Source organism: Oncorhynchus nerka, linkage group LG21, assembly GCF_034236695.1.
Source record: "Oncorhynchus nerka isolate Pitt River linkage group LG21, Oner_Uvic_2.0, whole genome shotgun sequence".
In the NCBI taxonomy this organism is placed as follows: Eukaryota; Metazoa; Chordata; class Actinopteri; order Salmoniformes; family Salmonidae; genus Oncorhynchus; species Oncorhynchus nerka.
The window spans coordinates 7120795-7136163 of NC_088416.1; the positions used below are offsets into that span (position 1 = coordinate 7120795).

Below are 15369 nucleotides of genomic sequence, written 5' to 3' on the forward strand. Positions count from 1 at the left end.
TGCAGCTACATTAAATAACACAATTGTTTTCTTGAGACAGCGTGGTATCGACAATCCTCAACACCAAGTGAAGAATCTTGCAGCGTGTGATATCAGAGCCCAAAATCAATATAGAATCATTGGAGATCCACCATAAATATTTGCTTATTTAAGTAGGGCAATTTGTTTAATTTCTTCTTAGCATGCTGAGAAAGTATTCTACATTTCAATATTTATGGACAAATCTAAAGCTCAGACACAGACAGCAGATATTACATTTTCATAATATAATTTTTATTTGGTATAATCCCAAACTGAGAAAACAACTGAAACGGTGTGTCAACATGATGAAACTTTAAAAACTTGATCAGTGCATTATTTATTATTGGAGCATCTCTGTAAACAGAATTTAACACAAATCCTCCTGATTGTCAAATACAAGAGGCATAAGTTCCAAACTGTGGCACAAGTATGTTGGTTTCGTTTTAAAACAAAATGTCTCTATTGAGTGAATTCAAGAGAGACAAAGGCATACAACGTTAAAACATAGCTATAACTATATAGCGTATGTTTTATGCATGAATTATAACTAGTGTATCCGCTAACCGCGTTCCCAGCGGGAACGACTCGATATTAGTGTATTTGCAAGCAACACATATTGCACCCCAAGCCCGTTATTTTACTTTGTTCTTCCACTGGATCCTCTTCAGACGTTCATGGAAAGAAGGAGGAACTGAAAAGACAAAAGTTATTTCATAATCAAAAGCAAATCATGTCTTGGTGGGCACATCACACCAGATGGAATTTTACAGTGGAAACATATTATACAAAATGTAATGTTCATATTATACAATGTTTATTATACCTGCAGTATGTTCATGTTGACCTGACCTGTCTTGCTTTGGTCCAATGCTTGGAAAACCCCTGGGGGAGGACAAATATATATTTTTTGTCAACAACCAATATAACATTGGGTATGTCCAACAACTCCAAAACACTAAACATCTGAGTGTTTCCTTGTTCCATGAAAATGCAAGTTATTTGAGCAGATATATCCCATAAGGTGGTACAGTCCCTTGGTACTCACTGAACATATTTTCCAGGCGGACGATGCAGGTGAGGTAGTCATCAAAGTCGATGTCGTAGTTCTCGTCAGCGAACCTCAAGCCAAGCAGCTGGAGGAGCTTAGTGTTCAGATGCATGCCTTGGATGGTGGAGACAGAATGTTACTAGTTAGGCTCTGATTCACACCTAAAGTCACACTTTTGTCTTTCTGCCCCCCCTGAAATGTCTTCTTGAGAAAGTGTGGGAGTACTCCCAGAGAAAGAGACCTTCAAGTTCAAAAGACAGGATTCAACACTAGCATTCTACCATTGAGATATGACCTTCTATGCAGGCATTCTGTGCTAACCCCATGTACCACGCTGTAGTCTCTCACCTGCTGCTTTCAGAGCTATGCGGAGCTCATAGGAGGACATCTTCCCTGACCGGTCCGTGTCATAAGAAATGAAGAGCATCTGCAACCAACACCATAGACATCGTTATCACCTCAACTCCACACACATGTTCAATATTAAATTGACGTCATAGGCTATTGTATAACAATGTATATGATATTGTAACTGACCACAACATGTTGTCATGCTGTACTTACAATCCATTTCTTCATCTTTTCCCAGAAGACCTTGAACTCCTGAAACTCAAGCTGCCCTGAATTGTCAACCTGGATTGATCTGTCAAGGCAAATAACGTACATGACCAAAAGTATGTGGACACATGCTCGTCAAACATCTCATTCCAAAATCATGGGCATTAATATTGAGTTGGTCCCCAATTTGCTGCTCTAACAGCCTCCACTCTTATGGGAAGGCTTTCCACTAGATGTTGGAACATTACTGCGGGAACTTGCTTCCATTCATCTACAAGAGCATTAATGAGGTCGGGCACTGATGTTGGCCGATTAGTCCTGGCTCGCAGTCGGCGTTCCAATTCATCCCAAAGGTGTTCGATGGGGTTGAAGTCAGGGTTCTGTGCAGACCAGTCAAGTTCTTCCACACGATTGACAAAACATTTCTGTATGGACCTCGCTTTGTGCACAGGGGCCTTGTCATGCTGAAACAGGAAAGGTCCTTCCCCAAACTGTTGCCACAAAGTTGGAAACACAGAATGTCTAAAATGTCATTGTAGGTTGTAGTGTTAAGATTTGCCTTCACTGGAACTAAGAGGCCTAGCCTGAACCATGAAAAACAGCCACAGACCATTATTCCTCTTCCACCAAACTTTACAGTTGGCACTATGCATTACATGAGGTAGAGTTCTCCTGGCACCTGCCAAACCCAGATTCATCCATCAGACTACCAGATGGTGAAGCGTGATTCATTACTCTAGAAAACACGTTTCCACTGCTCCAGAGTCCAATGGTGGTGAGCTTACATCACTTCAGCTGAAGCTTGGCATTGTGCATGGTGATCTTTGGCTTGTGTTCAGCTGCTCGGCCATGGAAATTAATTTAATGAAACTCCAGACGAACAGTTTTTGTGCTGACGTTGCTTCCAGAGGCAGTTTGGAACTCGGTAGTGAGTGTTGCAACAGAGGACAGACAATTTTTTACGCGCTTCAGCACTCGGCGGGTCCCATTCTGTGAGCTTGTGTGGCCTACCACTTCCCGGCTGAGCCGTTGTTGCTCCTAGACGTTTCCACTTCACAATAACAGCACTTACAGTTGACCAAGGCAACTCTAGCAGGGCAGAAATTTGACGAACTGACTTGTTGAGTCACTGAGCTCTTCAGTAAAGCCATTCTACTTCCAATGTTTGTCTATGGAGATTGCATGACTGTGTGCTTTATTTTATGCACCTGTCCGCAACAGTGTGGCTGAAATAGCTAAATCCCCTAATTTGAAGGAGTGTCCACATACTTCTGTATATATAGTGTACATTGTAAAAGCATGAATCCAGTAATGCATTTTTCCAAAGCCTCATTATAGGCATTTAGGAGAGGTGAAGGATACATCCATCAGGTTGATGATGCTGTGGCAGGTGTTGAGACTCAGACCGTCAAACTTGATCTCTCTCCCTGAAGGAAAAGAGAGGCACATCATATCACATTCCTGAAATAGTCATGACAATATTATAGGATCTGTAATCCATGAAAGTATAATCTCACAGACCCAGAGTGTGCAAGTCATTTAGCTTTAAAGAGTCAAGAGTCAAACAATGTGCGTGTGGATGTGTATTCAAGTGGCATTCGTTGAATTGCTCTTTTATGCTAACGTCTGAGTTGTAATAACACACAATGGATGGAACCTTTAAGAGGGCTGCTTACTCCTGCTAAGTACTCCATTCAACACCTGCTGAAGCTCCCTGGCAGAGATGGCCTGGTCCTAAGGAGAAGACACAATAGACAAAATATGATATTCTGGCTATGACCAATGAGTGGCGCACACGTTTCAAAGTTCATTCGCCACAGGACACAACAGGTGTAAACCAGTACAGTGAAATGTTGTACATTGAGAGCTCTTTCAGGTCAGTGCCAGTACCTTATTCAATGTGTAAGGGTACTGGAGTGGTTGAGGTGGGTTTATACATAAAAAGTGACTGGTTGTAGGATATACATGTAAACAGGGCTGAAAAGTGACTGGTAGCAGGAATATATAAATACGTATGGTAATATACAGTACTGATGATAATATATACATGTAAACAGGAGTAACAGTGACCAGTAGCAGAAATAGATAGATACTAATGGTAATCAATAATCAATTAAGCGCAGCGTAAATGGTAGTAATACATTGAATCAATAATAGGTAGGTGTGGGGGGGTGTAACTGTGTGGCATCAATAATGAGTGTTGAGTGTGTGAGTGAGGCTGTATGCGAGTGTGTGTGTGTGTGTGTGTGAGAAAGAGTGACAGTGAAGGTGTGTGTGTCAGAGTGGGTAGAGTGTGTGGATCGTCTGTGGGAGTGGGATATTGTAAGAGGGAGAGCTGTAGTTGTTAGCCATTTAACAGTCTTATGGCCAGGGGATGCAACATTACTGTATTCCTTTCGACATGCTTATAGTATCGGAATCAGTGACATTGCCAGTTCAGCAGAGACAGCTCTCCTCATTTCTTAGAAGATTTTCATTTACTTACCGAACCAGCAATCTTTTCAAACATTCTCCTCAGTCCCTTCTCCTCATCCGTCTCCTCCTCTGGTAGACTGGGCATTGGAGGCTGAGAGATACATCACAATACATCATCAACAGGAAGTACAGAGCGTCTCAGCGTTGCAGTTTTGTGATATTCAACAGCAGAGTACTTACATCTGGCAAATCAGCATCTACTGTGTTACCCATCTCCCTGTTGATGACAACACTCCGTGATTAGCTTTCTCAAGTCACAAACATTAACTTGTCCAGCACATCTTACATTGAACGACAATTTAGGCTACATGCCATATTAAAAACTCAAATACATCTTAGCGTAGATTGGCTACAGCCATCAAGTGCTTTCATTCAACCTTTCCCTTAACCAACTATCTGCTGGAAACTAATACTGATTCACAGGCAATACTCCCAACCGTAAATATCATACATGGTTCCGGCTGCCTTCTCCGAGAAGATGCGTATGATGAAGTCGGCCTCGTCGTGGGGCTGGAAGGTGGTGGGCACCAGCAGGTAGTTCCCTGGGGGCAAGGTGAAGCGCTCGGAGATCTCCCTCACGTTGATGTAGGTCTTACTGCGAGCCTTGGACCCATTGTAGCGGAAGAAGTCTTTCCCCAGATGGTCCTCATCTGCAGGGGCCTGAGGGAGAAGAGAGAGGGAGGGACATGTTTTTAAAGACCCTTCAAATAACGAATGAGTAACTTTGTGATTAACAAAATAAATGTTACTATAGGTAGCATGTACTAGGAAATTGACAACCCATGTATTCCTATTGTTTGTGCATATGGTCTCTTGCATGCAGTGTCTCTAACCTCGTAAAGAGCAAAGCCAATGGTTTGCAGGTCCAGTCCCTCTTTCCTCAGCGCACGGCGGTTCTTCTGCATCAGAGCGATGACCACGCTGCACTTATCATTATTATCGTCAGCATGCAGCAGGGTCAGCTTGAACTGAGGGTTGGTCCAAAATGTATCTGGGGGGAAAACAGTTTTAAATGGTTGTATTACTGCTGGGCTGGAACAAAAAGCCTATATACACTATCTGGCATTCCAGAATCAGGGTTGGTCACTTCTGGCACAGTGGATTCATCAAAGATACAATTGGCATTCCTTTTATCTGGGTCATCAAACTTTGTATGAACCAAGCTTACTGTCACATTACGAGGCTCAGACGTTCAGATAGAAATGTACTGTGTAGAATATATAGGTTAATCATTTATAATAGGGAATCAAGTCCAGTCTATTCATTACATTTCTGTCTGCAACCTTGTCCTCTCACCTATGAAGTTTCTGCAGCCGCCTGCGGTGGAGCCACGGATCCAGTTGCCCTCGAACATGTTCACCTCCCACTTCCGCTTGGTGTCGTCCGTCAGAGAGTCCGGCGTCAGGTTGCAGATCTCTATCTTGTCGTAGTTGGCCTTGAAGTCCTCAAACTCCATCCTGAAACAAGCAACCATTTTGATTCAGAAAAGGCTTCACTGTATACAGGATTGGACCCAGACCTTGTCCGGTTACTGTTCAGGGCCACTGGAAAACCTATTGCTGTTGAACATGCGGGATGTAGTGCCAGATGTAAAACTAAATCTATTAAAATCGCTGTTGTTACTAACCAGAATTCACCATCATCCATGGCGTTCTGAAGAATGCGTTTTTTCTCAGAACTGTCGATTACATTCCACTCCCTAGACCTGTAAGAGAGAAAACAGATAACAGAATAACCATGTTCCCATAATGCGCGCAGTGTATGCTAGTTTTTGTTCCTACTCGTCTCAGCAACACCTGATGGAAATTAACTGCACTCACTCGTCACTCCAGGCACCGTTCCATTCCACCTGTCCCCAAGGGTTCCTGATCCGGATCAGCTTGACCTTTTTCCCGCTGTAGTTAACCTCCTCAAGGCCTGTGATGGAGTAGGCGTGTCCCTTCACCAGCCCTGAAGCTGTCTGGGCCTCTGACTCAGCAGAGCTGGTGATCTGGAGAGAGGAAAAATCACAATCTGTATCCGTCACCAAAGACCAGGACTGTCTCTCAGACCTGGACCCGTATTCACAAAGTGTCTCGTAGTAGTAGGAGTGCAGATCTAGGATCAGGTCCATCCTGTCTATATTATCTTATTCGTTGTGATCTAAAAGACGAAAACTGATCCTATATCTGACCAGCACTCCTATTCTGAGACGCTTTGGAAATACAGGACCTGGTGTCTAAGGACCCCATGTATAATGGTCTTCCAGTGAAACTGGTTTAGGAGGCCCTTACGTCTATAGAGCAGCCCATCATTGAGCCTCTGTCGTAGGCCTTCTTCATGATGTTGAAGAGGTCGGTTGGAGCGCTTTTGGTTTCGTACGTCTCCCCAACGCCTCCGGTGAAGTCCTCCATGGCCTCTAGGGTAGAGCCTCCCTTCAGGGACTCATAGCTCCCGTTCAACCTGACAGGACAAGGAATGGAATGGGTTAACTAGGGATACAACGGGCGTCAAATAGCAGGCATTTGAAAATTAACCCAAGCTTTGCAGCTAGTGTACTGCATGCATTTGGTGAAAAATTGGTTGCAATCATCCAATACTCATGTTTTACATAAACTACACACTATCAAGCAAACGTGACGATAAGTGACAATAGTTGTACAAAACAACTATTTTAGTTTGCATAAATGTTATACCTGTACTTTTCAAAGTTGACAAGTTACACATACTTGGCATAGGCCTTCTCCAGCAGTGCGCTCCAAAACTCGTTGTTGGAGGCAGAGTGGAGCAGCACCAGGCGGTTCCTCACAGCAGGCAGTCGGTCATCCACCACCACGTCCAGCCATCTGTTGTGCTGCCAGAACTGAGGGGAGAGACATGTCAGACTATACTTACGGATGACTTCCTTCAACTAAAGAATTGTGTAATCACTGATGTCAATAGAGTAAGTACGATGTAACAATTAACAGGTAAGACTCAAACATTCGGTGAATAATGTAATATTGTCATATAGATAAAATGCAATGTTCTGTCAATACATGTGAAGGGGCAGTTGATAGCTGTGTAGTGGGCGAGTCTACCTGGAAGTGGAAGATGCCGGCGTAGCTGCGGTCAAAGCCCTGGTCGTTGGGGACCACTCTGGTCAGTGTCTCCTTATGGAGGGTCAGAGAGGCAATGGCCGCCAGGAGCCAGCAGTCCCCTGGGTGAAAAACATGCGATGAGTCAGGACCTACACACTGAAAGCCATGGACATAACCTCCCACCTTAGCTGTCGTATGTAATGCTATAGAGTCTAAGTCTTCAACTCAAGGCCCGGGGGCCACATCAGGCCCACAATCTGCTTTCTTGTGGTCCCCAGACAAATATCTCATTGTTATTTCTAGTGTTTGGATATCGATGTATGATATACGATTCGTATCATATAAGAAGTGCCATGTATACAAACCTAGTGCTCCTTGACATATGTCTGTCCTATCAGCCCCACCAACTATGAATTCGGGATTCTCACAAAGTTCCTGTAAAAGAATAGGAGCAGGTATAAGTGGCTTAGTGACAGTGGAGAAACAGGTTTTAAAAGGAGATGGGGTTTGGAGTGACTCTGCCACTTCGGGAAGGTGTGTTCACATTCCTGGCGTCTTAAATCAGTCAAAGTCCCCAGTCACTGGGACGCGGAAACACAGAGAGACGGTACAGCTATTCATTCACAAGGATCAACCAAGAGAGAAATGCTTAAGGATCACAAAAAAGGATCTTAGTTGGATATTTCCCATTTTAGTCACTAATGTTACAGGGAGAGATGGTTTTCTTAAGAGGTTTGAGGTATGCTAGTCTTAATAGTTGATCACAGATCTTAATAGTTACACATTGCAGTATCAACCTTAGCAAGGCACTTCATCTCAATGGCCTTGTGTGGTCAGCGGTATGTATTGAAATGCACAGTGTAAATGTTTTTGTGGACATATAATGAGTCAAAACTGATTAGCGTAAGCTCTTAAGATTAGCTAACCTCTCTGAGCACATAACCTGTCAACCACCACTCCCAGCAACGTCAGAGAGAAACCATTCAGCGCAGGCTTCAAGGCTACATTCCAGAAGACTGTGCCCTACACGTGAGACAGGCACGTACAGTATCTCCAGCTTCAAATGTGTACATAGGACATTTTAAAGTTTCAAGACAAACACTGCAGAAAGGGAATTAGATATTAGCCAGATAAAAGTATTGGCTAATATATTCCTTTCTTGCAGAACTGGTTTTAAAGGGATGGTTGGATAAAAGCTCGTCCTCAAAAGACAGAACTGGCTTGGTCTTGAGTGTTTGATATATATTTTTTTATTTATTTGATTTGACCTTTATTTAACTAGGCAAGTCAGTTAAGAACAAATTCTTATTTAATGACAGCCTAGGAACAGCGGGTTAACTGCCTTGTTCAGGGGCAGAATGACAGATTGTTACCTTGTCAGCTCGGGGATTTGATCTTGCAACCTTTCGGTTACTAGTCCAACGCTCTAACCACTAGACTACCTGCCGCCCCTATAATGTGAATAAGGTAAATATAAGAATTCTATACTTTAACATTGCAAAGTGTCTTGCCTTCAGAACAAATTAGCACAATCTACCTAAACAGAGACCCCATCCAGGCCATTCACTCTCAACGATCAACTGCAAATGTTCTAATTACACTGTAATTACTGTATTCTTTCAGTCACATTAGCTCCCTCGGAGTAGACCCTTTGTACTGTAGCTTACATACCCCAGGTCTCTTCCATTCAAAGTTGATGGGCACGCTCTGGCTGTAGTAGAGGGATGAGTCGCAAGCAGGGAAGTCTGGGTCCTCAAACAGTTTCTTCTTCTGTAGACACTCCTGCCTCAGCTGCTCAAACGTCTTCCCATCCGCTTGGGTGCTGATGGACTTGGCGGGCATCTTGAGGGCTCAGACTAAAGGGGAAACTTGGGAGAGATGGAGAAGGACAGTGTGTGTGTGTGGGGGAAGAGATGTCCCTTGTTTGTGAGCAGTGACAGAGACTGGGAGAGAGAGCGGTGTTGGGTGTTTTGCAAATCCTGTTTCTTTGATGTGTATGTGGTTTGGACGGAGTGACAAGCCTGTCAAGCAGGTGGGTAGATAGGTACACACCCTCCTGACAAACTGGTTTGTTCATTCCCACGGCAACACACCTTACCTCACCCACTTTCCCTGCCCAACTGGCTGTTACTCCTCACTCTCTGATATAGGAGTTCACTATAGAATGTGTTCAAGAATGTCAGGATTTTAGGTAGTGACAGATTTGTCATCACTGCTAACATGTTATGCATATTTGAAGTGGAACAGCACAAGTTCAAGTTTTAGATCTTAAAGATCAGGATCATTTTGTGGAGAAATAGTTATTAAAAAGCCATTTAAAAATAAAAACTCTCAATTACAAATAGAAGGCTGATATGAACAGAAAATGTCTGTCAACTAACGAGTATCCATTTGTTTTATCTTTACCATTATAGATATGAAGCCATATAAAACACTCCAAAGTCCTGATCTTTCGCTTAACTTTATCAATTCATTTTCACCCGCAAACATGCAACAGGGTGCCATCGCTCTTGAAAAATAAAAACCAGGTACAGCCAGTCAGAGATTACAAAAATATATTTACACTTCTCAGCATATTACAAATAATGCCACTGACAGAATGGTAAAGAAACAAAGTACAGTTGTCATTCTTTCCATGTGATTGACATATTGGTCGCAGTTCGGCATTTCATAGCATGCCAACATTCTCAGTTAGTGGTGATGACGTTTAACAACTGTATGAGGACAAATCCTGGGGAGATGCTGATTTTTAAACAACTCAAGTAATCAAATAGCCAGAGACCCATTTTGTTTAGATCAATGTGAATTTTGTGCGTGACCGAATAAAACAGGTGTTGACCCACAAGGCACTAGACCCAAAATGCAATCCTCATCCGGAACCATGCCAAGCTAACATTCTACCTGGAAACTCTACTTAGATGTGAATTTATTGGAAATATTTGGGAAACCTGAAAAGTTATGAGGTCTCACTAGTAGAACCCATCAGGTAGTTCTTGGTGAAAATGCCATAAATCAAAAAGTTATTTCTAATGAATCTACCCTCTTACATGTACAGTTGAAGTCTGAAGTTTACATACACTTTAGGTTGGAGTCATTAAAACTCGTTTTTCAACCACTCCACAAATTTCTTGTTGGTTAGGACATCTACTTTGTGCATGACAAGTAATTTTTCCAACAATTGTTTAAAGACAGACGATTTCACTTATCACACTGTATCATAATTCCAGTAGGTCAGAAGTTTACGTACTAAGTTGACTGTGCCTTTAAACAGCTTGGAAAATTTCAGAAAATGATGTCATGGCTTTAGAAGCTTCTAATAGGCTAATTGACGTCATTTGAGTCAATTGGAGGTACCTGTGAATTATTTCAAGGACTACCTTCACACTCAGTGCCTCTTTGCTTGATATCATGGGAAAAAATAAAATCAGCCAACCTCAGAAAAAAATTGTAGACCTCCACAAGTCTGGTTCATCCTTGGGAGCAATTTCCAAATGCCTGAAGATACCACGTTCATCTGTACAAACAATAGTACGCACGTATAAACACCATGGGACCACGCAGCTGTCATACCGCTCATGAAGGAGACGCGTTCTGTCTCCTAGAGATGAATGTCCGAAAAGTGCAAATCAATCCCAGAACAGCAGCAAAGGACCTCGTGAAGACGCTGGAGGAAACGGGTACAAAAGTATCTATATCCACAGTAAAAACGAGTCCTATATCGACATAACCTGAAAGGCTGCTCAGCAAGGAAGAAGCCACTGCTCCAAAACCGCCATAAAAAAAGACAGTCTACGGTTTGCAACTGCACATGGGGACAAAGATCGTACTTTTTGGAGAATTGCCCTCTGGTCTGATGAAAAAAATAAAATAATAATAGAACTGTTTGGCCATAATGACCATCGTTATGTTTGGAAGAAAAAGGGGGAGGCTTGTAAGCCAAAGAACACCATCCCAACCGTGAAGCACGGGGTGGCAGCATCATGTTGTGGGGGTGCTTTGCTGCAGGAGGGACTGGTGCACTTCACAAAATAGATGGCATCATCAGGCAGGAAAATTATGTGGATATATTGAAGCAACATCTCAAGACATCAGTCAGGAAGTTAAAGCTTGGTCACAAATGGGTCTCCCAAATGGACAATGACCCCAAGAAAACTTCCAAAATTGTGGCAAAATGGCTTAAGGGCAACAAAGTCAAGGTATTGGGGTGGCTATCACAAAGCCCTGACCTCAATCCTATAGAAAAGTTGTGGGCAGAACTGAAAAAGCATGTGCGAGCAAGGAGGCCTAGAAACCTGACTCAGTTGCACCAGCTCTGTCAGGTGGAATGGGCCAAAATTTACCCAACTTATTGTGGGAAGCTTGTGGAAGGCTACCCGAAATGTTTGACCCAAGTTAAACTATTTAAAGGCAATGCTACCAAATACTAATTGAGAGTATGTAAACTTCTGACCCACTGGGAATGTGATGAAAAAAATAAAAGCTGAAATAAAATCACTATTATTCTGACATTTCACATTCTTAAAATAAAGTGGTGATCCTAAAATGACCTAAGACAGGGAATTGTGAAAAACTGAGTCTAAATGTATTTGGCTAAGGTGTATGTAAACTTCTGACTTCAACTGTAACTTCTCATTTTGGCATTGTGGATATAAGCATCAAAATAAAACCAAGTCATTTTTTAGTATGTTCAGATTAACATCTCTTTTCTACTCAGAGATCTTGTCAAAAACAACCTCTTGAGTGGGCAACTTTAGCAAGTGACCTTTTGACCTGAAATTATACCTCTCTGTAATTGGCTTAGGGAAGATAACATGTATGTCTCCATGGTGACCATGTCTGAGATGAGACCCTCCAGACACAACAGTCTTTTAAAACTAAACTAAACAGACAGGCCAGACAAAACAAAATGTCTACTGTCCATGTTTTTCTTGCGCCGTTCCCGTCACCAGGAGCAAGTTACAGGCCATGAACTGGACGTTGAGCACGTTGCTGGTGTTTCCCGTGTAGAGCCCCACCAGCTCGCTGGACGAGCTATCCGCGTGGGTCGTCCCATGGGAGTTTCGGATGTCCCACACCCTGACTGAGTTATCCATGGAAGAGGAAGCCACCAGGCTGCTGTCGGGGCTGAACGACAGGCTGGTGACACTGTCCGTGTGGCCCCTCAGGTCCTTGACCAGAGCGCCTGAGGCCAGGTCCCACAGCTTCACTCGCTGGTCCTCGCCCGCCGACGCCAGGTACTTCCCATTGGGCGCGAAAGCTACAGACAACACAGGGCCGCGGTGGCCTGTGAACAGGCGCACTGACGCCCCCTGCTGGGTACTCCAGAGGCGGACAGTTTTATCCGTGGAGCCTGTGGCTAGGTAGTTTGAGTTGGGGTGGAACTTGACACAGTCCACGTCTGCTAGGTGGCCGGCGTAGAGCCTCAGGGGGTATGTCCTGGAGAAGGTCCAGAGGCGGGCAGTGCGGTCATGGGAGCCGCTGGAAAAGTAGAGACTGCAGGGGCTGACGTCCACGTCCCAGACGGGGTAGGCGTGGCCCTGGTAGAGGGCCGTGTTGGTGAAGCTGCCTAGGTCCCAGTAGCGAATGGACGTGTCCTCCGAGCAGGACAGCAGGCCCGAGCTGTCTGTCAGGAAGGCCGTGCGGAACACCGGACCGCTGTGGCCACGCAGGGTCTTAATCTCGCTGCCCGAGCCGTCCTCTTCATCTGCCTGAATACAGGGGGGGGAAAGCGCATTGACATTTTCAGAGGAAACACCATTGTACTGCCTAGATATGTGAAAATTTCCCATAATTGTCAGCAGGGATACCAACATCTTAAAACTGACTATTTCTGTAAAATTCCTAACCAAAGAAAATCCTCTCACCTCCTCTTCCAGCACGTCGCATGCTAAGCGGATGTGTGACACGTCGGCCCGGTGTGGCCTGGCCTTCAGTTTCCTGGCCCTAAGGCTCCATAGCTTGACGACCGAACTGTCGAACCCGGCGGCCAGCAGCTTGCTGTCGGCCGACACCTCTGCCGCGTTCAGCAGGTGCTCCGTGTGCTGGAAGGCGTAGAAGCACACGGTGGTGAGGGATGGTGGCCCCTCACGCACTTTCTTAATGCAGTCCTGCAGCGCCTCCAGGGCCACCTCGCTCTGCGGGATCGCTGTGGGGACTTCCACCCCCGCCGCCTCCCCTCGCTCAGGGCCATCCGCTCCCGACCACGAGGAGGTAGAGTTGGGGGCCATGGTGGCAGCCCCGGCGGCTCCTGCTACCGTCATCCCGTACAGTTGGTAGTCGGTGCGTGGTGAGGAGGTGACCTCTACCTGGACGTGGGTGCTGAGGGCCCTACAGAGGGTACTGTTGTCTTCACTCTGCAGATAGCGTAACAAGTAACTGTAGGCCGGCTCCGTCAGGTTCACCACGTACTTGTGGTCGAGGAAGGCCAGCAGCTTAGGGTTGGCGTTGACATCCTGCTGGGTGAGAACGTGGCGAAGCTGCTCCACGGTGGAGCGCTGCTCGGCGTCCCCCAGGAAGAGGCTGTGGAAGCGGCTGTAGAAGCCATCCACTGCCAGCTTCAAGCTGCAGCGCACCATGTCCAGGTGGAGATAAATGAAAAGCGGGTACAGGACGCAGCTCACCTCCTGGCCCCATGGCAACGCCGCTTCTGGACCGGAGAAAATATACAAAGAGTAAGGCCACAATCTTATGCCCACAGTAACTAGCATAGCATTTACAATATATTGCTTCATACTAAGTGGTAAGCTAGTATAATGTTGCAAAGCAGCGTACATATCATCAGTCTCTACACAATTGTGAAGTACCTGAGAGAAAATTGCGTAGTCTGGAAAATTGGGTCTCGTACTGTTGAGGGTCAGCTTGACAAGGGGCAGCAGAGACAATGTTTGCACACCCCGACTCTGCCTGCACTGCTCAAAGAAAGAGACAATTAATAAGATTAGGTATACGAGTCATCACCTGTTAATACTCATCCTAAACTGAAAGATGATGCTTGAGCTTCTCAATAAGTGAGATTTGCTGAATCATGTCTGAAAAAATAGTTGGCATCATTCACCCATTCAATCTGTGATACTAGTTTCACTTGATTTGGTCACTGATCTTTGCATTTGATACCGGCCAGCTGCCAATTCAAAGCCTCACCTGTGAGGTTGGCAGCCATCTCCTCTGCGGACTGGGACAGTTTAGCCCCCTTCAGGGAACTTTCAGTATCCACATACTGCCTCCGCTTCAGGTACTGAGCTACAGTGTACTGGATCTGCTCCGTGCGTACCCGCTTCATAACCTGGGAAAATACAAAACAGTATAGCAGCCTGGACAGAAGTAAAAGGCTTTATCTGTGCATTAAAACGTTGTTTAGCTGATGTAACCTACTGCATTGCATTAACATGTTAGTTAACTCATTACAAACACTGCTAGAAACTAGATAGCTATATTTATGGCTTCCTGGGACTACATTGACCCACGAGTAATTCACTTCAGTGCTGTTGGAGAAGAGAAAAATTGGCTATATGACTAGCTAACACTTGCCAACGCAACCATTCAACAAAACTGCTAGCCAGTGTTAGCAAGGGTCGCCATGGAAACTTGGGAGAATGCCCGTACAAGTGAGCAACAAATGCACTGGTAAAAGTACGCACCAAACAGCTTAAGCAAAGAGTATTTATTGCAGTCCTGTCATTAGCAAAATAACGTTAGCCAGCAGCTAAAGTTAGCTAAACTAGGCCCTTCGAACTTTAAGCGGGTTTAGCGAAAAACATCTCAACAACAACATCATGGCCACTCACTGCATATCGTGCTGATATTCTTCCTTGTCAGTTACAGCTATTAAGGAAATTATATTTAAGCAATGTGATTTGTTCTTATCACAAATATCCCGCTGCCTTTCGTAGCAACCCCATCATCATGTATGTCCACCCCTTCCATCAAATAGCAGCTCGCTCTCATCTTGGAGTCATCGCTTGATCGACTCATCTTGCCTGAATGTGATGGTAGGAAATCTATATCGTGTTCTGTTTACTGCCAACCAAAACACAACAACTAGCTACTTGCAAAAGGCAATCAATTTACAATCAGTAATAGTGTCATTTTAATTGAAGGGATTATTCATAAATGACAATGCTATTCGTAAAAAATGTATTAGTGTTCAAACAAATGTTTTCAATGGCACGATCTAGTGGACCAACTATGTACTGCGAGTTTGTATTTCAT

At 44.4% G+C, this 15369-nt stretch overlaps 2 protein-coding genes across 2 annotated transcripts; both read right to left on the reverse strand.

Moving 5' to 3' along the window:
• Positions 1–251: 251 nt before the first annotated feature.
• Positions 252–9164, reverse strand: LOC115142484 (calpain-9-like). The gene is made up of 19 exons (XM_029681988.2): positions 8833–9164; positions 7527–7596; positions 7162–7280; positions 6811–6944; positions 6376–6544; positions 5923–6092; positions 5730–5807; positions 5399–5559; positions 4936–5093; positions 4554–4762; positions 4283–4319; positions 4113–4193; positions 3304–3361; positions 2990–3054; positions 1634–1702; positions 1418–1496; positions 1067–1183; positions 845–903; positions 252–712 (listed from the first exon to the last, which is right to left on the reverse strand). Exons 1-19 carry the CDS (start codon positions 9001–9003, stop codon positions 686–688), a joined length of 2031 nt encoding a protein of 676 aa, XP_029537848.1. The 5' UTR covers positions 9004–9164; the 3' UTR covers positions 252–685.
• A 535-nt stretch (positions 9165–9699) lies between these two features.
• LOC115142487 (TAF5-like RNA polymerase II p300/CBP-associated factor-associated factor 65 kDa subunit 5L) lies at positions 9700–15347 on the reverse strand. The gene is made up of 5 exons (XM_029681994.2): positions 14946–15347; positions 14302–14443; positions 13965–14069; positions 13026–13807; positions 9700–12869 (listed from the first exon to the last, which is right to left on the reverse strand). The coding sequence occupies exons 2-5, from the start codon at positions 14438–14440 to the stop codon at positions 12072–12074; spliced, it is 1824 nt and encodes a 607-aa protein (XP_029537854.1). The 5' UTR covers positions 14441–14443; positions 14946–15347; the 3' UTR covers positions 9700–12071.
• Between the last annotated feature and the right edge of the window lie 22 nt (positions 15348–15369).